The sequence below is a fragment of the Cucurbita moschata genome, unplaced genomic scaffold, assembly GCF_002738365.1.
Source record: "Cucurbita moschata cultivar Rifu unplaced genomic scaffold, Cmos_1.0 Cmo_Scf00031, whole genome shotgun sequence".
Taxonomy (NCBI): domain Eukaryota; kingdom Viridiplantae; phylum Streptophyta; class Magnoliopsida; order Cucurbitales; family Cucurbitaceae; genus Cucurbita; species Cucurbita moschata.
Window position 1 is genome coordinate 672,919 of NW_019268547.1, and position 15,649 is coordinate 688,567.

The window sequence follows — 15,649 nt, forward strand, 5'->3', positions numbered from 1 at the left end:
CCAATCATTCGTGTCAAAATCATCAAATTTGAACCGAGATGATTGTGAAAAAAATTAAAGGAAACAAGGTTCATTTACCTTTTTTGAAAAGACAAAAAAACAATCACTTTTATGAACTCATACAACAATAATAAAAACAACTCCACGATTCATGTCATATTAATAATTAAAACATGTCATATTAATAAGTCACAACGCACGCTAAATATTTTTAATATTCATAACAAATTTTAAAATAAGGTAGGATTGGGTTGTAAACCCTATTTTACAACCCTATATTTTCAAGTTAGTCAGGTTAACAGTTTTAACCCACCAACCAAACTGAATTTTTTATTTTTTAAAATTTTCGCTCAACCCAATCCAATCCAATCCCCAATTTGAGTTAGGTGGTTCGTGTTATTTGGGTCGAGCCATTTTTTAAGATTTTAAACTCTACGAAATCTAATCGATCAAACCAGACAATTCTAAAACCATGTAAACACAATAATACAAAGAAAGCATAAAGCTTAAAAAAGAAATTTCACATCGAAATTACAACACTACTTTATAGTAAATGAAAAGTGACAATTCCTATTGACTTTGAGCATAAATTTCATTTAAGCTCGATTGAGCATGTCTAGCTTGGTGTTCATCTCGTGGGGGGCTTCTAACATAGTCTCTTCGGTCACCTAATATGCACGTACTTGCCCAAGACGTCATACGACCTCCTTCATGAGCATATCTTTTAGACTTGGACATGGTTACACTCCAACAATTCTCAAAATCCTTGGCATCTTCTCAGCATACTCTCCACTGGGTATCTCGAATTTGCCCCCAGAATTTCGATCCCGGATCAGTTGGCATGAAGGACAGGAAATCGACCAAAGTGAATACTCAATTGCAGCATCAGAACGGTCACTTGTCGATGCTCAAACTAGCTAAATTGTTGGATCCATAGACATCATGGGATAAGGTTTTCATAAACTTAGCTAGATTATCAAAACTACAGGCATCAGCTAACTTGAACTGTAATCACCTAGCAGGCGCTATGTCTGTAATGGTACAACTACAAGACCTCATTGCAAGCAAATTAAGACATGGCACTACATATAGACAAGTTGCTCCTACAGCAATCTTTGTTGCCTGCTTTTACCTCTTACAAGGTAGATACGCCCATAAACCCATCGTCGACCTAGTCTCGAACTCGATTTCTGCACAATACCCACCCCCGATTAAGCATCGGTCTCTTCATAATAGTATTTTTCTTTTTTTTGCCCCCAACAATCCCATTATGAACTTATTGATTATCTTCATGCATAAGGATACCGAGTATAAAAAAATTTTAAAATCATCACAAACCTCCCTTTTCTTTCCTATTGAAATTTCGGGATTATAATATATATGATAATTTTTTAACTTTCCACATCTATAGAAACAGAAACAGAAAGACTAGAAACGACATCTCTTATCTTAATGACACCACAGAGATATTAAATGAATGGAATATAATGAAATAGAGCCACTTTGAGGTTCTCTGTGAAATGAAGCATGAAACGGAGCCACTAAGAAGAAGTTCTGGGAGTTACGAAGGAAACCTCAAGCTCATATAGACCTTAAGACAGGCCAAGCCAAAACCTGGAGGTAATAGTTTCATATGATGTGTACTGAGCATGATCTACAGGGCATACGAATCATGTATAAGACCAGAAATTTCAGGTATGAAACTCTTTTCCACTCTCTCTTAAGGAGAAAGGGATAATGGTCAGAAAAAGTATAAACAGATAATTGCATGATGATCGTTTCCAGCTTTAGCGTGGTTTGAAACAAAAGCGAAGTAAATTACCTCGAACTTGACACGGAATTCCAACAAGCATTCGCATACATGACAGTCTGATCTATGAGGAGAGACATTCGCACGATCCGATCTCACAAATGCAAACACCTAAAAGAGAAAATGATTTAACCACGTAAAAATATGTTCTCGCAACGAAGCTAGTATTCGTTCATGAATTATGGCAATGGGGGGGAGAAAAACATAACGGAATGATTCACAAGCCATTCAAAACAACATACTTCTTCTCCACAATTTGGGCAAGCTCCTCTCAGTGCCACCAAATCATTTCTCCATAAGCCCTGAAGTACTCCCACTGCAGCAATAGCCAAAAGAAAAATTGAACTTCTACTAAGGTTTCGATCGAATCGCAAATCAACGAGCAACAGTTATACCAGAAGCTGAAGCAATTGGGTAGCCAATCAGAGACCCGAATCCAATGAAGAGGATGGCATTTATAGCTGAAAGAAATTCAAATGCAGATCCTTGGGTGTTATAGGAAAGTCCTAAACTGAGTGGATCCTTGAAAACTAAGTCAGCCGTGCAGATTAAGGGAACAAGACATGCTGAACAGCCAAGTGCGAGGAACACCAACCATATGCCTGCTAATGCAAGAACCTGTGATAGATCCTCCTGCCCTACATTCATGTCATTGAATATTCAAATGAAGCAAGCTAAAAGAGAAGACAAGAGAGCAAAAGGATTTCATAGGGCAGACAAATTGTAACGGTCCAAGCCAACTGCTAGCCGATATTGTCCTCTTTGGGCTTTCCCTCCAAGTTTTTAAAACTCATACTAGGGAGAGGTTTCTAAAGAGCGTTTCGTTCTCTTCCCCAACCGATGTGGGATCTCACAATCCACCCCCCTTCGGGATCCAATGTCCTCGCTAGCACTTGTTCCTTTCTCCAATCGATATGGGACCTCCACCAGATCCACCCCCTTTGGAGCTTAGCCTCTTCGCTGGCACATAGCCCACCACCCCCTTTGGAGCTTAGCCTCTTCGTTGGCACATAGCCCACCACCCCCTTTGGGGCTTAGCCTCTTCACTAGCACATAGCCCACCACCCCTTTTGGGGCTTAGCCTCTTCGCTAGCACATAGCCCACATCACCTCATGTCCACCCCCCTTCGAGGCTCAGCCCTTTGCTGGCACATCACCCGGTGTCTGCCTCAGATATCATTTGTAACAGCTCAAGCCCACCGCAGATATTGTCCTCTTTGGGCTTTCCCTTTCGAACTTCCCCTCAAAGTTTTTAAAACGCATTTGTTAGGAAGAGGTTTCCACACCTTTAGGTGTTTCGTTATCCTCCCCAAACGATGTGGGATCTCACACAAATCAATCCTTCCAACATTCATGCCCAAACAAAAACATATTTATAACATTCATGCCCAAACAAAAACATATTTATATCGAATTAAAACCATAAATAACTTCATTTATAGGGTTGAATATGAATTTAAGCAATTGTAAGTTACATTCCTGCCTTAAGTTCTTTTTACGAAATTAAACAGATGAACCCTAAGAACCAGATTTCAGTGGCCCTAGCAGAAGAAAGAAAGAAATGAGAAGGAGAATCACCTCAGCATCCGCATACGTCGATTGCCGTCGAAGACTACAACGAGGATATTTGACCACAGATTTGGAACCATACCGCCTCAATTTTAACTGATTCAATCAAGAAAAGAGTAAGAAAACAACCAAGATCTGTGGAGAATTTGTTTTCCCTTAGCGCGCTTACCTCGACTCGATCGAACATATCATCAAGGATCAACGGTTGACCATTATAGTATGCATCCCTAGCCTAAAAAAACCACCACGACAAGAACACAGGTGAAAGACGGAGACGAGAGAGGGAGATTAGAGAGAGAGATTGAAAGGCGTAGTAAAGCGGAACCTGAAGATAGAGAGCTTCAAGGGTTTCTTGACTGGCGGTGTCTATGGGGCCGACGAAGATGCAAGAGGGGCCTTGAGCGAGGTCGTTGGAGGAGGAAAGGGCGGTCTTGGCGGAGAATCGAGGAAGATGAAAGGGGGCGGCGGTGCGAATTGTTCTGGCGAGGTCGGAGACGGTGGATTGGATGAGATGGCGAGAGAAGGAGGTGCATGTGCCGGCCATGGACGCTGGTCGGGAACATGAGGCGGAGATAATTGAAGGTTGAGAGAATTTATGGTGGCAACGCCTTTCTGGTTCTCCAAACTCCACAATCTGTCTTCATCGTGCTCACTTTTTCCAGTTCCGACATGTCGTTTCTTGGGGATTAGCAGGCTTCCAAACTATTGGGCCTGGGTTATCCAATGGCCCCAACCTGGCTCATCTAAGCCCATGCTCTTTCCTCCGTATATCGATGATATACATCTTGATTTTATTTTTAATGTTAAAAGGAAATCATTTAATATAAATATATAAAAAATAGTAATTGATTTTGAGATTCTAATTATAATATATAAATTATTGTGGATTATGTTTTAGGCAAACTCCCTACCTACGAGGAACCTGATGCCTGCAAACTCCCTACGTACGAGGAACCTGATGCCCGCAAACTCCCTACGTACGAGGAACCTGATGCCCGCAAACTCCCTACGTACGAGGAACCTGCTGCCCGCAAACTCCTTACGTACGAGGAACCTGATGCCCGCAAACTCCCTACGTACGGGGAACCTGCTGCCCGCAAACTCCCTACGTACGGGGAACCTGCTGCCCGCAAACTCCCACGTACGGGGAACCTGATGCCCGCAAACTCCCTACGTACGGGGAACCTGATGCCCGCAAACTCCCTACGTACGGGGAACCTGATGCCCGCAAACTCCCTACGTACGGGGAACCTGATGCCCGCAAACTCCCTACGTACGGGGAACCTGATGCCCGCAAACTCCCTACGTACGGGGAACCTGATGCCCGCAAACTCCCTACGTACGGGGAACCTGATGCCCGCAAACTCCCTACGTACGGGGAACCTGATGCCCGCAAACTCCCTACGTACGGGGAACCTGATGCCCGCAAACTCCCTACGTACGGGGAACCTGATGCCCGCCAAACTCCCTACGTACGGGGAACCTGATGCCCGCAAACTCCCTACGTACGGGGAACCTGATGCCCGCAAACTCCCTACGTACGGGGAACCTGATGCCCGCAAACTCCCTACGTACGGGGAACCTGATGCCCGCAAACTCCCTACGTACGGGGAACCTGATGCCCGCAAACTCCCTACGTACGGGGAACCTGATGCCCGCAAACTCCCTACGTACGGGGAACCTGATGCCCGCAAACTCCCTACGTACGGGGAACCTGATGCCCGCAAACTCCCTACGTACGGGGAACCTGATGCCCGCAAACTCCCTACGTACGGGGAACCTGATGCCCGCAAACTCCCTACGTACGGGGAACCTGATGCCCGCCCAACTCCCTACGTACGAGGAACCTGATGCCCGCAAACTCCCTACGTACGGGGAACCTGATGCCCGCCCAACTCCCTACGTACGGGGAACCTGATGCCCGCAAACTCCCTACGTACGGGGAACCTGATGCCCGCAAACTCCCTACGTACGAGGAACCTGATGCCCGCCCAACTCCCTACGTACGGGGAACCTGATGCCCCCCCAACTCCCTACGTACGGGGAACCTGATGCCCGCAAACTCCCTACGTACGGGGAACCTGATGCCCGCAAACTCCCTACGTACGGGGAACCTGATGCCCGCNCGTCTATTCTACCTTCAATCAAATATGAATACTACGGCTGGAGTTTTATGAAAAAAGCCAAAGCCCCTTATCGGATTTGAACCGATGACTTACGCCTTACCATGGCGTTACTCTACCACTGAGTTAAAAAGGCCTATTTGATTCAATTTCTGAATAAGCCACTAGCCACGATGAGTCTAGTGTATATAATTATTATAAATTATAAATAATAATTTATGTACATAAATATATCTTATCCACATAGTCGTTCATTCAGGAACGAAAAATTGGATTTATCTAATGAGTATAGGTCTAACGGGAACCTGATATTGGATTTGATCAATGCAATGAATTGTTTCATCATAAGACCGATCCTAATTAAATTGATGAGCCCCACCCTAACGAAATTCATTTGATTGAGACATGTACACCCACGAATTGAATATAGATCCATTCACCGAATCATTGATAAAGCAATTCGACTTGGCGAGAAAAACAATTTTCAATAACTTGTTGATCCCTATCCCTCTCTTCCCCAGATTTCCAAATTTATCGTTTTTGAATTTCTTGGCTTAGTGTGAGATCGAAATATACCTACCTAACCTAATCTTAACAATGAGTGAATCAATGAGTGAAAGTATGAGAAATTGAGTTTAATCCCGTTTATAGCATATGGCAAACCAATGAGTGAAAGTACGAGGAACCTGATGCCCCCCAACGAGGAACCTGCAAATTCCCTACCTAACAAATTTCTCGCTCCTAATGCTCGCAAATTCCCAACGAGGAACCCGATGCCCGCACATTCTCTATGAGAAACCTCCACCCCACTCCCCACAAAAATAAATAAAAATTAAATTTTCACAGAGATGGAAAAATGATGGAAAAGCCCAAATATAGTTTTTTTTTCTTTTTTTTATGTTAATACACTAATACTACCACCTCCAGAAATTTCAACAAAAGAGGTTGAAAATGGAAGAATGCTGTAATACATACTTCATATCATCCCAATATAACAATATTTAAGCCTAAGAGTTGGGAGATCAAGTTGTTTTACCATTACAGGCTCAGTTAAAACATTAAGAAACATCTTGAGTTGACTTCACAAACTTGATGCACCATTAGTGTGTTAACTCCCAGTTCCTAATAACAAATAATCATAAATGAATAACAATTATTAAATTTACTTCCAAAATAAAAACATTATAAACCTTAAAAAGGGTGGGTCATACCTAGTGATGTCTTGAAACTTCTGTGGTGGTCCTCTTCATATGTTGCCTTGCATCAGACCATTTCGTCGTAAAATCGAAACTACCTTGGTCATTTGAGCCTCTAATATTGAAAGTCTAGTATCTACATTTTGATCCATACGAGCCTCGTTACGAATATTACGGTGTGAGATAGATCTGAACACTTGAGTCGATGTAGGTTGTAATCTCATGCCACAAACACGTCCAGGATTCTTGTATATACAGTATGGCGAATCACCATTCGTATGTGCAGCAGTCAGATTATTGGATTGCATGAAACCATTTTGTTCCAAAATCGAGAGCATATTGGCCATTTTCAACTCTAATATCGAAAGTCTAGCATCTACGTTTTCGTAATCTTCCATATTGTTGGCCTCATTATGAATCTCAATCTCGGTAAATTGACGTGGTGTAGACTTGAACACTATGGTGGGGGTGGGTCCTAACTTCATGCCACGAACACGTCCTTTCCCCATAGAACCGTAGTCCAGTAGAGTGACGAACCTAGAAACGATATCGACAAAAGAAAATAAATGTAGCTGTTAGCATTTAGTCCCAAATACATCTAGAATAATTGAAATACAACTATTGTTTTTGTTAACTTTAAGTGGAGAAGAGGAAACTTTGCATAGGCTAATGAAATCAACAATGCCACTTTGTTAGCAGTAACACACATTCCTCAAGCAATCTGTCTATTCTTCGACATTGTCATTCCCACAATTTGGTACTATCTCCTAGCCCTCCTAGCCCAAAGTTGGCTAGGAGTTCACCGCTAGCAGATATCCACTTTGAGTTTTTCCTTCCGGACTTCATCTCAAGTCCCGGACTTCATCTCAAGGTTTTTAAAACGTGTCTGCTAGGGGGAGGTTTTCACACCCTTATAAAGAATGTTTTGTTCTCCTCTCCAACCGATGTGGGATCTAACACTTAAGTCTTAACAAGTTTTGTAATTGTAAACCAAAATTTGGACCCACCCCGGTGTTTTCATGTTCTTGTCGGAGGTGGGTTAGTGTCTTGAGTTTCCTAAGTATATGCCAAACTGTCTAGTCCAATGCCCATATAGTATCCAAGAAAAACACCTGCTATCACTACTGATCTCTTATTTTTATCAAGCTAAATATTACAGAAGGTAGCAAGAAAAACAGTCGGCCAAAGAGCCATTCCTATAACTCAAAACGGCTGAAGCCATCCATTTCCTTCATTGTGTATCTGTTACTTAGGCCGCTTTCCACACTTTTTCTTTTATGTCCATGAGTATTTGAGCTAGAACACCCTTGCCTAATCTCACAAGACAACTATTTGACCATGCTACATTTGGTTAAACTGGTTGGATATTAAATCCTAGATATGGTGTCACCATAGTTCGAACTAATTCTCTCTAAATTCTTTACTATATATATTTAGTTAAAATGGTAGGATATTAAATCCAAGAAAAAAAAAATTTAACGGGGTAAATCACTTTCATCCTTCCAAAAGTCATCTCAAGGGCTCAAACCTACCCTAATTACCCCCTATTTGAAACTTTTTATCAACATTCCAAAACTTGACCAATTTGAACCACTCACATCACAGTAGTAGTAGCTTAAAAGCCGGGAGAGCAGCCATAACATAAGACTATTACTTCACATCTCTCTCCATCTTTAGATATCTAGAGAGATAGAGATAGAGATCCGCCATTGGAGCAGCCGCGACACGAAATTCCTCCTAGGCGTAGGGGAGATCAGAGTAAGAGTGAAGGCCTAGACGGAAAATTATAGAGAAAGTGATATCGAAAGTTCTATCAAAAGTGATACCGAAAGTCCCCGGAGATTGTTCAATCATACCCAAGAGATTCACTCGAAAAGATATTTCAATGCTATTAGTAACCTGCTTTAGAATTATCTTTTAAAATTCCATATGCTAGCAAAGGACCACAATCTTATGCTAGACTATTTCAAAAACAGCCCTAGATAGCTGTTAGGTGACCAAAGAAAAAGAAAATGAAAACAAAACCAGCTTGGTTCCCAAGTATCAGTGCAGCAGATTGATTGTATTCTATTGTAATAGCAAGAAGGGCATGGGCCGTTATATGTATAGCATAATATATGCCAATTAACGCAAATATCAGCACCAAAATAGCCCTTGCAGCTCCCAACGCCTGCCTTTAAGATGTTTCATTAATAACCGAGAATGAAACGATATCACACTCACAATGTTAGAGAACAACCCATACTCCCAGAAGAAACCAGGACATTAAAATAGAAATCTCAACAGCCATTGCTAAAGAAATGTCGATTCAGTCTCTATAAGATCAAGCTCTCCAGTAAAATGGTTTCCAATAAATCCCAACGAAAGACAGGAAAAAAAAAACAGCATACATAGAACATTCATGCAAGGATCATTAAAGTCATAAAAAAGAAAACCATGCCAATACACGAATCTCTAATACCAGGCTTCGTTTCTTCCTGTAAAGGCCCCACTAGAGATCTCTTTTTATATTGTTATCAGAGAAAAACACCCAAAAGCTGGCTGTTGGAATGAAATTTTTAACAAAAGCTGGCTGGCTGAAATCAAATTAAAAGCCGAGAGAACTCCATTACATGAAAGGATTAAAGTTTGCCGATCTCGAAAAAGGTGAGGATATGGGTTTTGTTTATTGTGCAGATTCTGAGAAATGGAGCTCAGAAGAACAGAGGCATATATAGAAGGAACAGTGAGAAGAAAAAGATGAAGAAAAAATTAAGGAGAAGAGAGAAGATACCTGAGATGGAGGAAGTTGCAGAGAGGATTTGAGAGGAAGTTACGGAGGGTTCGAGGCGCCGAGGGTTTGGCGAGCGGGAGAATGAAAAAGACGGTTTATTATCATTATTATTATTTATATATTTATTCTTTTTTTATTTTTTTTTATTTATAAAAATTTTGAAGAAACGGCCGAGATCACTCCATAAAATAGCTAACCGTTACAATTGCGCCAATCATTTTAAAACTTTAACTTAAAAATAAGATTAAATTAATAAAAAAAAAAACTTTCAATTTTATTTATTTATTTATTTATTTTTATAAAGGTTAGGAATTATTGAAAATTTTAAAAGTTTTAAGGATATTTTCATATTGGGCGCGTGACAAGTGACAAGGGTCTAGTTCATACTCCTCACTCACAATATCCATCTCTGGCCCGCGAGATTGATTATACGAATCATCATCGTCATGATCCATATATAAGGTTAACTTGGACTCAACATGTTTGGATTAGACATGTATAAGTCTATGATGGACCTGAGTGTCCCGATACTGTCACTCAACTTTTGACATTTAGAGTATTAGAGTAACAACTATTTAGATATAAAATAAAAGAAAAACTTGACCTACTACACGATAAAGTCAAGAAGATTCAACAAACATTCATTTTTTATCCACAAAATTGAAAACTCATTTCAACCTTCATTTCATGTTTTACAAACTGACTCAAGTGAAGAAGAACCGTTTGGAGTTTTGAAAGTCAAGTTGAGACTTTCACGCATAGAAATTTATTAGGGACGTATAGAAAGTCAAGTTTGATTGAGGAGTTACTCATTTTAGAATAAGGTAGAGGTATAATCCTTGAGAGGTATAATCTAATTTCAGCTGGGTTGATCTGAATTTTGTATTGCATAAGGAGGTGTTAATTTCTCTGAAAATTCAAGGGTTCTTACTCCAACAAAATCTTCAATAGTTAAGTTACGGACAAACGAGGTGACCCCAAGACATATGTTGCCATTATACAACTACTGTAACGCCCCAGATCCACCGCTAGCAGATATTGTCCTCTTTGGGCTTTCCCTTTCGGGTTTCCCCTCTCTTTGGGCTTTCCCTTATATTGTCCTTTTTGGGCTTTCCCTTTCGGGCTTCCCCTCAAGGTTTTAAAACGCGTCTGCTAGGGGAAGGTTCTACACCCTTATAAATGGTGGTTTGTTCTCCTCCCCAACCAATGTGGGACATCACAACTACCCTTATCGAGTTGCATTATACGTTATAGTTAAGTGAGCAGGAGCAGGGCTAACTAAGCAATTGAGACACAGCTTTGTTATTTACTCGTTCGGTAGGCTTCCTTACTAAGGTTGACAAAGTCTCATATCCCGGTATCAAACGAAAAATCAAATGGTTATCAAATGGAGCAAAAAACACGTTCATACTCGACTTAATATAAACAATAAAAGACTAGTTGTTGAATGAAGACATGATTAAATGTGTCATATACACTTTGGTCATAAAACTATGATAGGAAGAGCTCTATCAAGTCTCCACACATTTTTCACTGTATAAAGCTTTATATCTTACCTAAGTCAACTGCAGAGCTGAGTACATATCTGTTGTGCCTCAGACGAGTTACTGTTGGCTAACGAATACGAGCCGCTTCGTCCGTTGCTTAGGCACGTCATGTTCAGCTGATTCCCCAACTGACTCGTCTGCACGAATGTTACAAAGTTTAGAAACGCCATGCTTCAGAGGGCTTGATCCGTAATACATTTTCAATACGGACCAAAGAGGCCGACCCACGAGTTTCAAGAAAAGATATGATATTCAATCTAATCTATAAATGACTCGACCCGATCTGATGTTTACTAATGTTGGACATGAGAGTTTAGGTGTGAGATCCCACATTGGTTGGAGAAGGGAACGAAACATTGGATATAAGGGTGTGAAAACCTCCGCAAGGGTATGGAAACCTCTCCTTAGTAGACGTGTTTTAAAACCGTGAGACTGACGGCAATACGTAACGGGCCAAAGCGGACAATATCTGTTAGCGGTGGGCTTGGGTTGTTACAAATGGTATCAGAGCCAAACACTGAGCAGTGTGCCAGCAAAGAAGCTGGCCCCCAAGAGGGGTGAATTGTGAGATCCCACATTGGTTGGAAAGGAAACGAAGCTTTCTTTATAAGGGTGCGAAAACCTCTATAAGGGTGTGGAAACCTCCCCTAATAGACATGTTTTAAAACCGTGAGACTGAAAATTATACATAACGGACCAAAGTGAACAATATTTGATAGCAGTGGGCTTGGGCTGTTACAAATTCAGACACCGGGTAGTGTGCCAACAAGGACGCTGGCCCCACAATGGGTGGATTGTGAGATCCCACATTGGTTGGGAAGGGAACGAAACATTTTTTATAAGGGTGTGAAAACCTCTATAAGGGTGTGGAAACCTCTTCCTAATAGATGCGTTTTAAAACCGTGAGACTGAAAATGATACGTAACGGACCAAAGCGAACAATATTTGATAGCAGTGGGCTTGGGCTATTACAAATGGTATCAGATCCAGACACTAGCCCCCAAGAGGGGTGGATTGTGAGATCCCACATTGGTTGGAAAGGGAACAAAACATTCTTTATAAGAGGGTGAAAACCTCTATAAGGGTGTGGAAACCTCTCCTTAATAGACGCGTTTTAAAATCGTGAAGCTAACGACGATACGTAACAAGCCAAAACAGACAATAACTACTAGCGGTGGACTTGGGCTGTTACATTAGGCAACATACCATTTCGTGAATAGATATAGAGGTTGTGGTATACTAGGATTTGAACTGATTTGAGCCAAGAAAAGTATAGATAGTACCTCACAAGAGAATTTCTGCGAGTTGCAGCTCCATTTCGACGTCGGAATGCAGCTCAAATAATGGCACCATGAACACCTATCATTCAAATTTTCCCCTCTAAAGAGAAAGACCAAACCGACCGCGAACCTGTCGACTCCAAGATGTCAGTAATATCCATGGTGGGCAACAAATTCTATATGAACATACGGATGAACTTGAAGAAAACAAGTAAGCTCATTCATCAGCTCAAACAGGAACTTCAAAAACTACGAACTAAAAGATAAGGATTTACCCAGCAATCAGTAACAAGAGAGATGCAATCCATAGCACATACTGATATGGCATATATTTAGCTTTCGAAGTTGAGCTATGTCGACGAGGTGCATTTTGTTGGCTAACCCATCCAAACTGAGGACGAACCAAAAACACGAACCCCAGAAAAAAACCTGAGATAAATCCTCCAATATGAGCAAAATTATCGACATGAGGAAGCACGCCCACGGCCAAATTGATCACGATGATGAAAACGAGAGTCAACAAGGCTGCAAGCTTCATCAATGATTCTGAGTCAGTCACTAGACAATGCATAAACAAGTCGAGTCAACTTTCTATTTTGAACTTCCTTTACCTTATTTTCATATATCGTCCAATTCGTAAGAAGCTCCGACAACATGCCTCCTAGGAGACCAAAAAGAGCGCCCGAAGCACCTACCGAGATACCCGACTGAATAAACAGAGCCGACAACAAACTGCCACCAAACCCGGATACAATATACAGCATCCCAATTCGAACTACGAATCAGAAAAGAACATCATCACTTAATGCAGTCCACATTGATGATCATCTCAAATATGTTCGCTAAACAAAACTTTAAATTCCATATGATCTCATTAGCCTTTCTAAAATGTGTTCTTTTAGATCAATAACTTGGGGGCGGGGATCAAACCATCGACCTCTGAGAATGTAAAGGGTATCTAACCCGGTGAACTATGCTCAGATCGACAAAATGAAAACATGTGCTATCCAAATGGGCCTCTAATCAATGAACGCTATACTTCTAAAGACGGGTGCATACTGAAACCGAACTCTTACTCGAGCCGAATTCCAATGAAAACAAGACTCAGCATGTTAGACAAGTATATACAGCATACAGCATCCCAATTTGAACTATGAATCAGAAAAGAAAATCATCACATAATGCAGTCAATATAATCACATTGATGATCGTCTCAAATATGTTCGCTAAACAAAACTTTAAATTCCATATGATCTCATTAGCCTTTCTAAAAATGTGTTCGTTTCGATCAATAATTCGAGGTGAGGATCAAACCATCGACCTTTGAGAATCTAAAGCGTGTCTAACTCAGTGAACTATGCTCAAACACGTGCTATCCAAATGGGCCTCTAATCAATGAACACTCTGCTTTTAAAGACGGGTGCATACCGAAACCGAATTCTTGCTCGAGCCGAATTCCAATGCAAACAAGACTCAACATGTTAGCAAGTATATGGAACACCCCTGCATGTAGCCATAAGCAAGAGATCAATCTCCATGGCTGGTGCCCATAAACCACTTTATCAACTTCCAGAGCACCCATCTTTTCTAATCTGAAATTTTGAGATTGAATCAAGTAAGAAACAAGAACTTAGGTTGAATTAAGCTATGATCATCTCAAATTTACATTCAAACGAATTAGCATCTCAAGAACTTGTTCTTCAATGATCATCAGATAATCAGAACATAACAATAACTTCTAATGAAACAGTCGATTAATTTGAAAAACCAACAAAAACCCAGTGGAATTGATAGAAACTCACGTTGAAGGAGAAGGGCCAAGAAGGGGATTCTCTTTAAGGGGCTGAAACGAGAACCTGCCCAGAAACGTACCAATGCAAGAGGCAGAGTTTTTAGGGCAATCGTTAACGTACATAGTAATCGAAAACAGAACGGAATTGACAACGACAAACACCGGCACCAGCCAGGGAATCCACTTCTTAAACGGCCGGAACTGGCCGAATCCGGTCGAGGGAGTCCTCGACGGTCGTGATCTGGCGGCCGCCGCAGAAGGTTCTACCGCCGGATCTCCATGACGCGAATGGACCTTGATTTCGATGTTGGCGGCGGGTTTATCCCTCGCCATTTACAAGGTTTGATTAGAAAGATCAAATTCTAGAGATGGAGGAAACCCATTTTGGGGGAAATTGGAGAATCGATAGAACCAATGGGATTTGAAATTAAGAACAAGAAATTTGAGGGGATTGGTGGGTTTTCAGTTTTATATTGGCTCGATTTGGAGGGAATAGGAAGCCGAAAGCGTCGAAATCAGTCCCTTTTCATGAACATTTTTGGCCTTATTAACGCCAAATCAACATTGAGATTTAACTTTTCACTCAAAAAAAAAAAAAAAAAAAAAGAAACTTTCATGTGGATCTCATCTGTCGCTTTCTCTGCACGTCTTTTAATGACTTCGAGCATGGACATAACTCAATTAGTTAAGCTATATACTCAGATTCTAAGTCTTTCATGTTCACTTGTTGTTAAACTCGAAGTAAAAAAAAATTAAGATATTCTTTATATTATTTAAAGTTTGATCCTCACTCTGTTAGGGAGAGGTTTTCACACTCTTACAAACAATGATTCGTTCTTCTCTCCAACCGATGCGGGATCTCACAATCCATCACTCTTCGGGACCCAACGTCCTCGCTGTCGCTCGTTTTCCTCTCCAACCGATATGGGATCTCACAATCCACCCTTTTCAAGGTTCATTGTTCTCACTGACACACCACTCGGTATCTAGCTCTAATATAATTTGTAACAGCTCAAGCCCAATGCTAGTAGAGATTATCCGCTTTTACATATTCCTGTCAACCTCACGACTTTAAAATGTGTATGCTAAGGAGAGATTTCCACACCCTTATAAAGAATCTTTCGTTTTCTTCTACAATCGATGTGGAATCTCACCATCCACCCTCTACCACTGATGTTTCATTTTGGGTCGAATTTGATAAAATTGAAAGTTTAGGGTGGAATTTGAAAAAAGTTAAAAAAATATAGGAAGTTAGTTTGGAAAAAGTAAGTTTGTTGGGGTCATCTTTGTATATCCTATTCCAACTACCAATGCAATGTTGTTGGAATATGCCTTACTTAAAAGGACCAAAAGACAAATGCTTTCTTTTGTTGGATGCCTTTAAAAAAAATTAATCTTTTTGTTTAAGCTAATATAAACACTATTAAAAAAAAGTTAATATATGGATCGGGGACAGTCCACTGATTGAACCAACTATCGTCATGTTTCACGTGGTCAATACACAACAAGAGAAAGTGTGAGAAGTCAAAGACGACGACGAGAGAGAGAGAAGCCATGTC

General features: G+C 40.8%; 2 protein-coding genes, 1 long non-coding RNA gene and 1 other non-coding gene across 5 annotated transcripts; all 4 read right to left on the reverse strand.

Annotated features, from left to right (window-relative positions):
- Nucleotides 1-462: 462 nt before the first annotated feature.
- On the reverse strand, nucleotides 463-4,133 carry LOC111464688. Of its 2 annotated transcripts, none has more exons than XM_023108912.1 (7): nucleotides 3,705-4,128; nucleotides 3,549-3,611; nucleotides 3,389-3,475; nucleotides 2,206-2,443; nucleotides 2,053-2,126; nucleotides 1,823-1,921; nucleotides 463-1,190 (listed from the first exon to the last, which is right to left on the reverse strand). In XM_023108912.1, the coding sequence occupies exons 1-7, from the start codon at nucleotides 3,921-3,923 to the stop codon at nucleotides 1,104-1,106; spliced, it is 867 nt and encodes a 288-aa protein (XP_022964680.1). In that variant the 5' UTR covers nucleotides 3,924-4,128; the 3' UTR covers nucleotides 463-1,103. The 2 variants fall into 2 exon arrangements, 1 of the variants encoding a protein (XP_022964680.1); XR_002714071.1 differs by lacking the exon at nucleotides 463-1,190 and adding an exon at nucleotides 1,239-1,599 and having other exon boundaries at nucleotides 1,654-1,921; nucleotides 3,705-4,133.
- A 1,433-nt stretch (nucleotides 4,134-5,566) lies between these two features.
- On the reverse strand, nucleotides 5,567-5,638 carry TRNAT-GGU. Its single transcript has one exon. It is a non-coding gene; the product is annotated as a tRNA-Thr (tRNA).
- Nucleotides 5,639-6,391: 753 nt separating this feature from the next.
- On the reverse strand, nucleotides 6,392-9,558 carry LOC111464690. The gene is made up of 3 exons (XR_002714072.1): nucleotides 9,472-9,558; nucleotides 6,714-7,235; nucleotides 6,392-6,624 (listed from the first exon to the last, which is right to left on the reverse strand). It is a non-coding gene; the product is annotated as an uncharacterized LOC111464690 (long non-coding RNA).
- Nucleotides 9,559-10,838: 1,280 nt separating this feature from the next.
- LOC111464687 (RHOMBOID-like protein 1) lies at nucleotides 10,839-14,637 on the reverse strand. Its single transcript, XM_023108911.1, has 6 exons — nucleotides 14,101-14,637; nucleotides 13,727-13,890; nucleotides 12,910-13,073; nucleotides 12,574-12,830; nucleotides 12,302-12,428; nucleotides 10,839-11,155 (listed from the first exon to the last, which is right to left on the reverse strand). The coding sequence occupies exons 1-6, from the start codon at nucleotides 14,421-14,423 to the stop codon at nucleotides 11,033-11,035; spliced, it is 1,158 nt and encodes a 385-aa protein (XP_022964679.1). The 5' UTR covers nucleotides 14,424-14,637; the 3' UTR covers nucleotides 10,839-11,032.
- Between the last annotated feature and the right edge of the window lie 1,012 nt (nucleotides 14,638-15,649).

Coding starts and splice junctions, on each gene's coding strand:
- LOC111464688 (XM_023108912.1), bottom strand. CDS start 3,923: ATGGCCGGCACATGCACCTCCTTCTCTCGCCATCTCATCCAATCCACC. Junction 1,922..2,052: donor GCCCAAATTGTGGAGAAGAA/GTATGTTGTTTT, acceptor TTTCTCTTTTAG/GTGTTTGCATTTGTGAGATC. Junction 1,191..1,822: donor AATTCCGTGTCAAGTTCGAG/GTAATTTACTTC, acceptor GGTATTGTGCAG/AAATCGAGTTCGAGACTAGG.
- LOC111464687 (XM_023108911.1), bottom strand. CDS start 14,423: ATGGCGAGGGATAAACCCGCCGCCAACATCGAAATCAAGGTCCATTCG. Junction 13,891..14,100: donor CTTGGCCCTTCTCCTTCAAC/GTGAGTTTCTAT, acceptor TCAAAATTTCAG/ATTAGAAAAGATGGGTGCTC. Junction 12,429..12,573: donor CTCTTGTTACTGATTGCTGG/GTAAATCCTTAT, acceptor TGGAGTCGACAG/GTTCGCGGTCGGTTTGGTCT.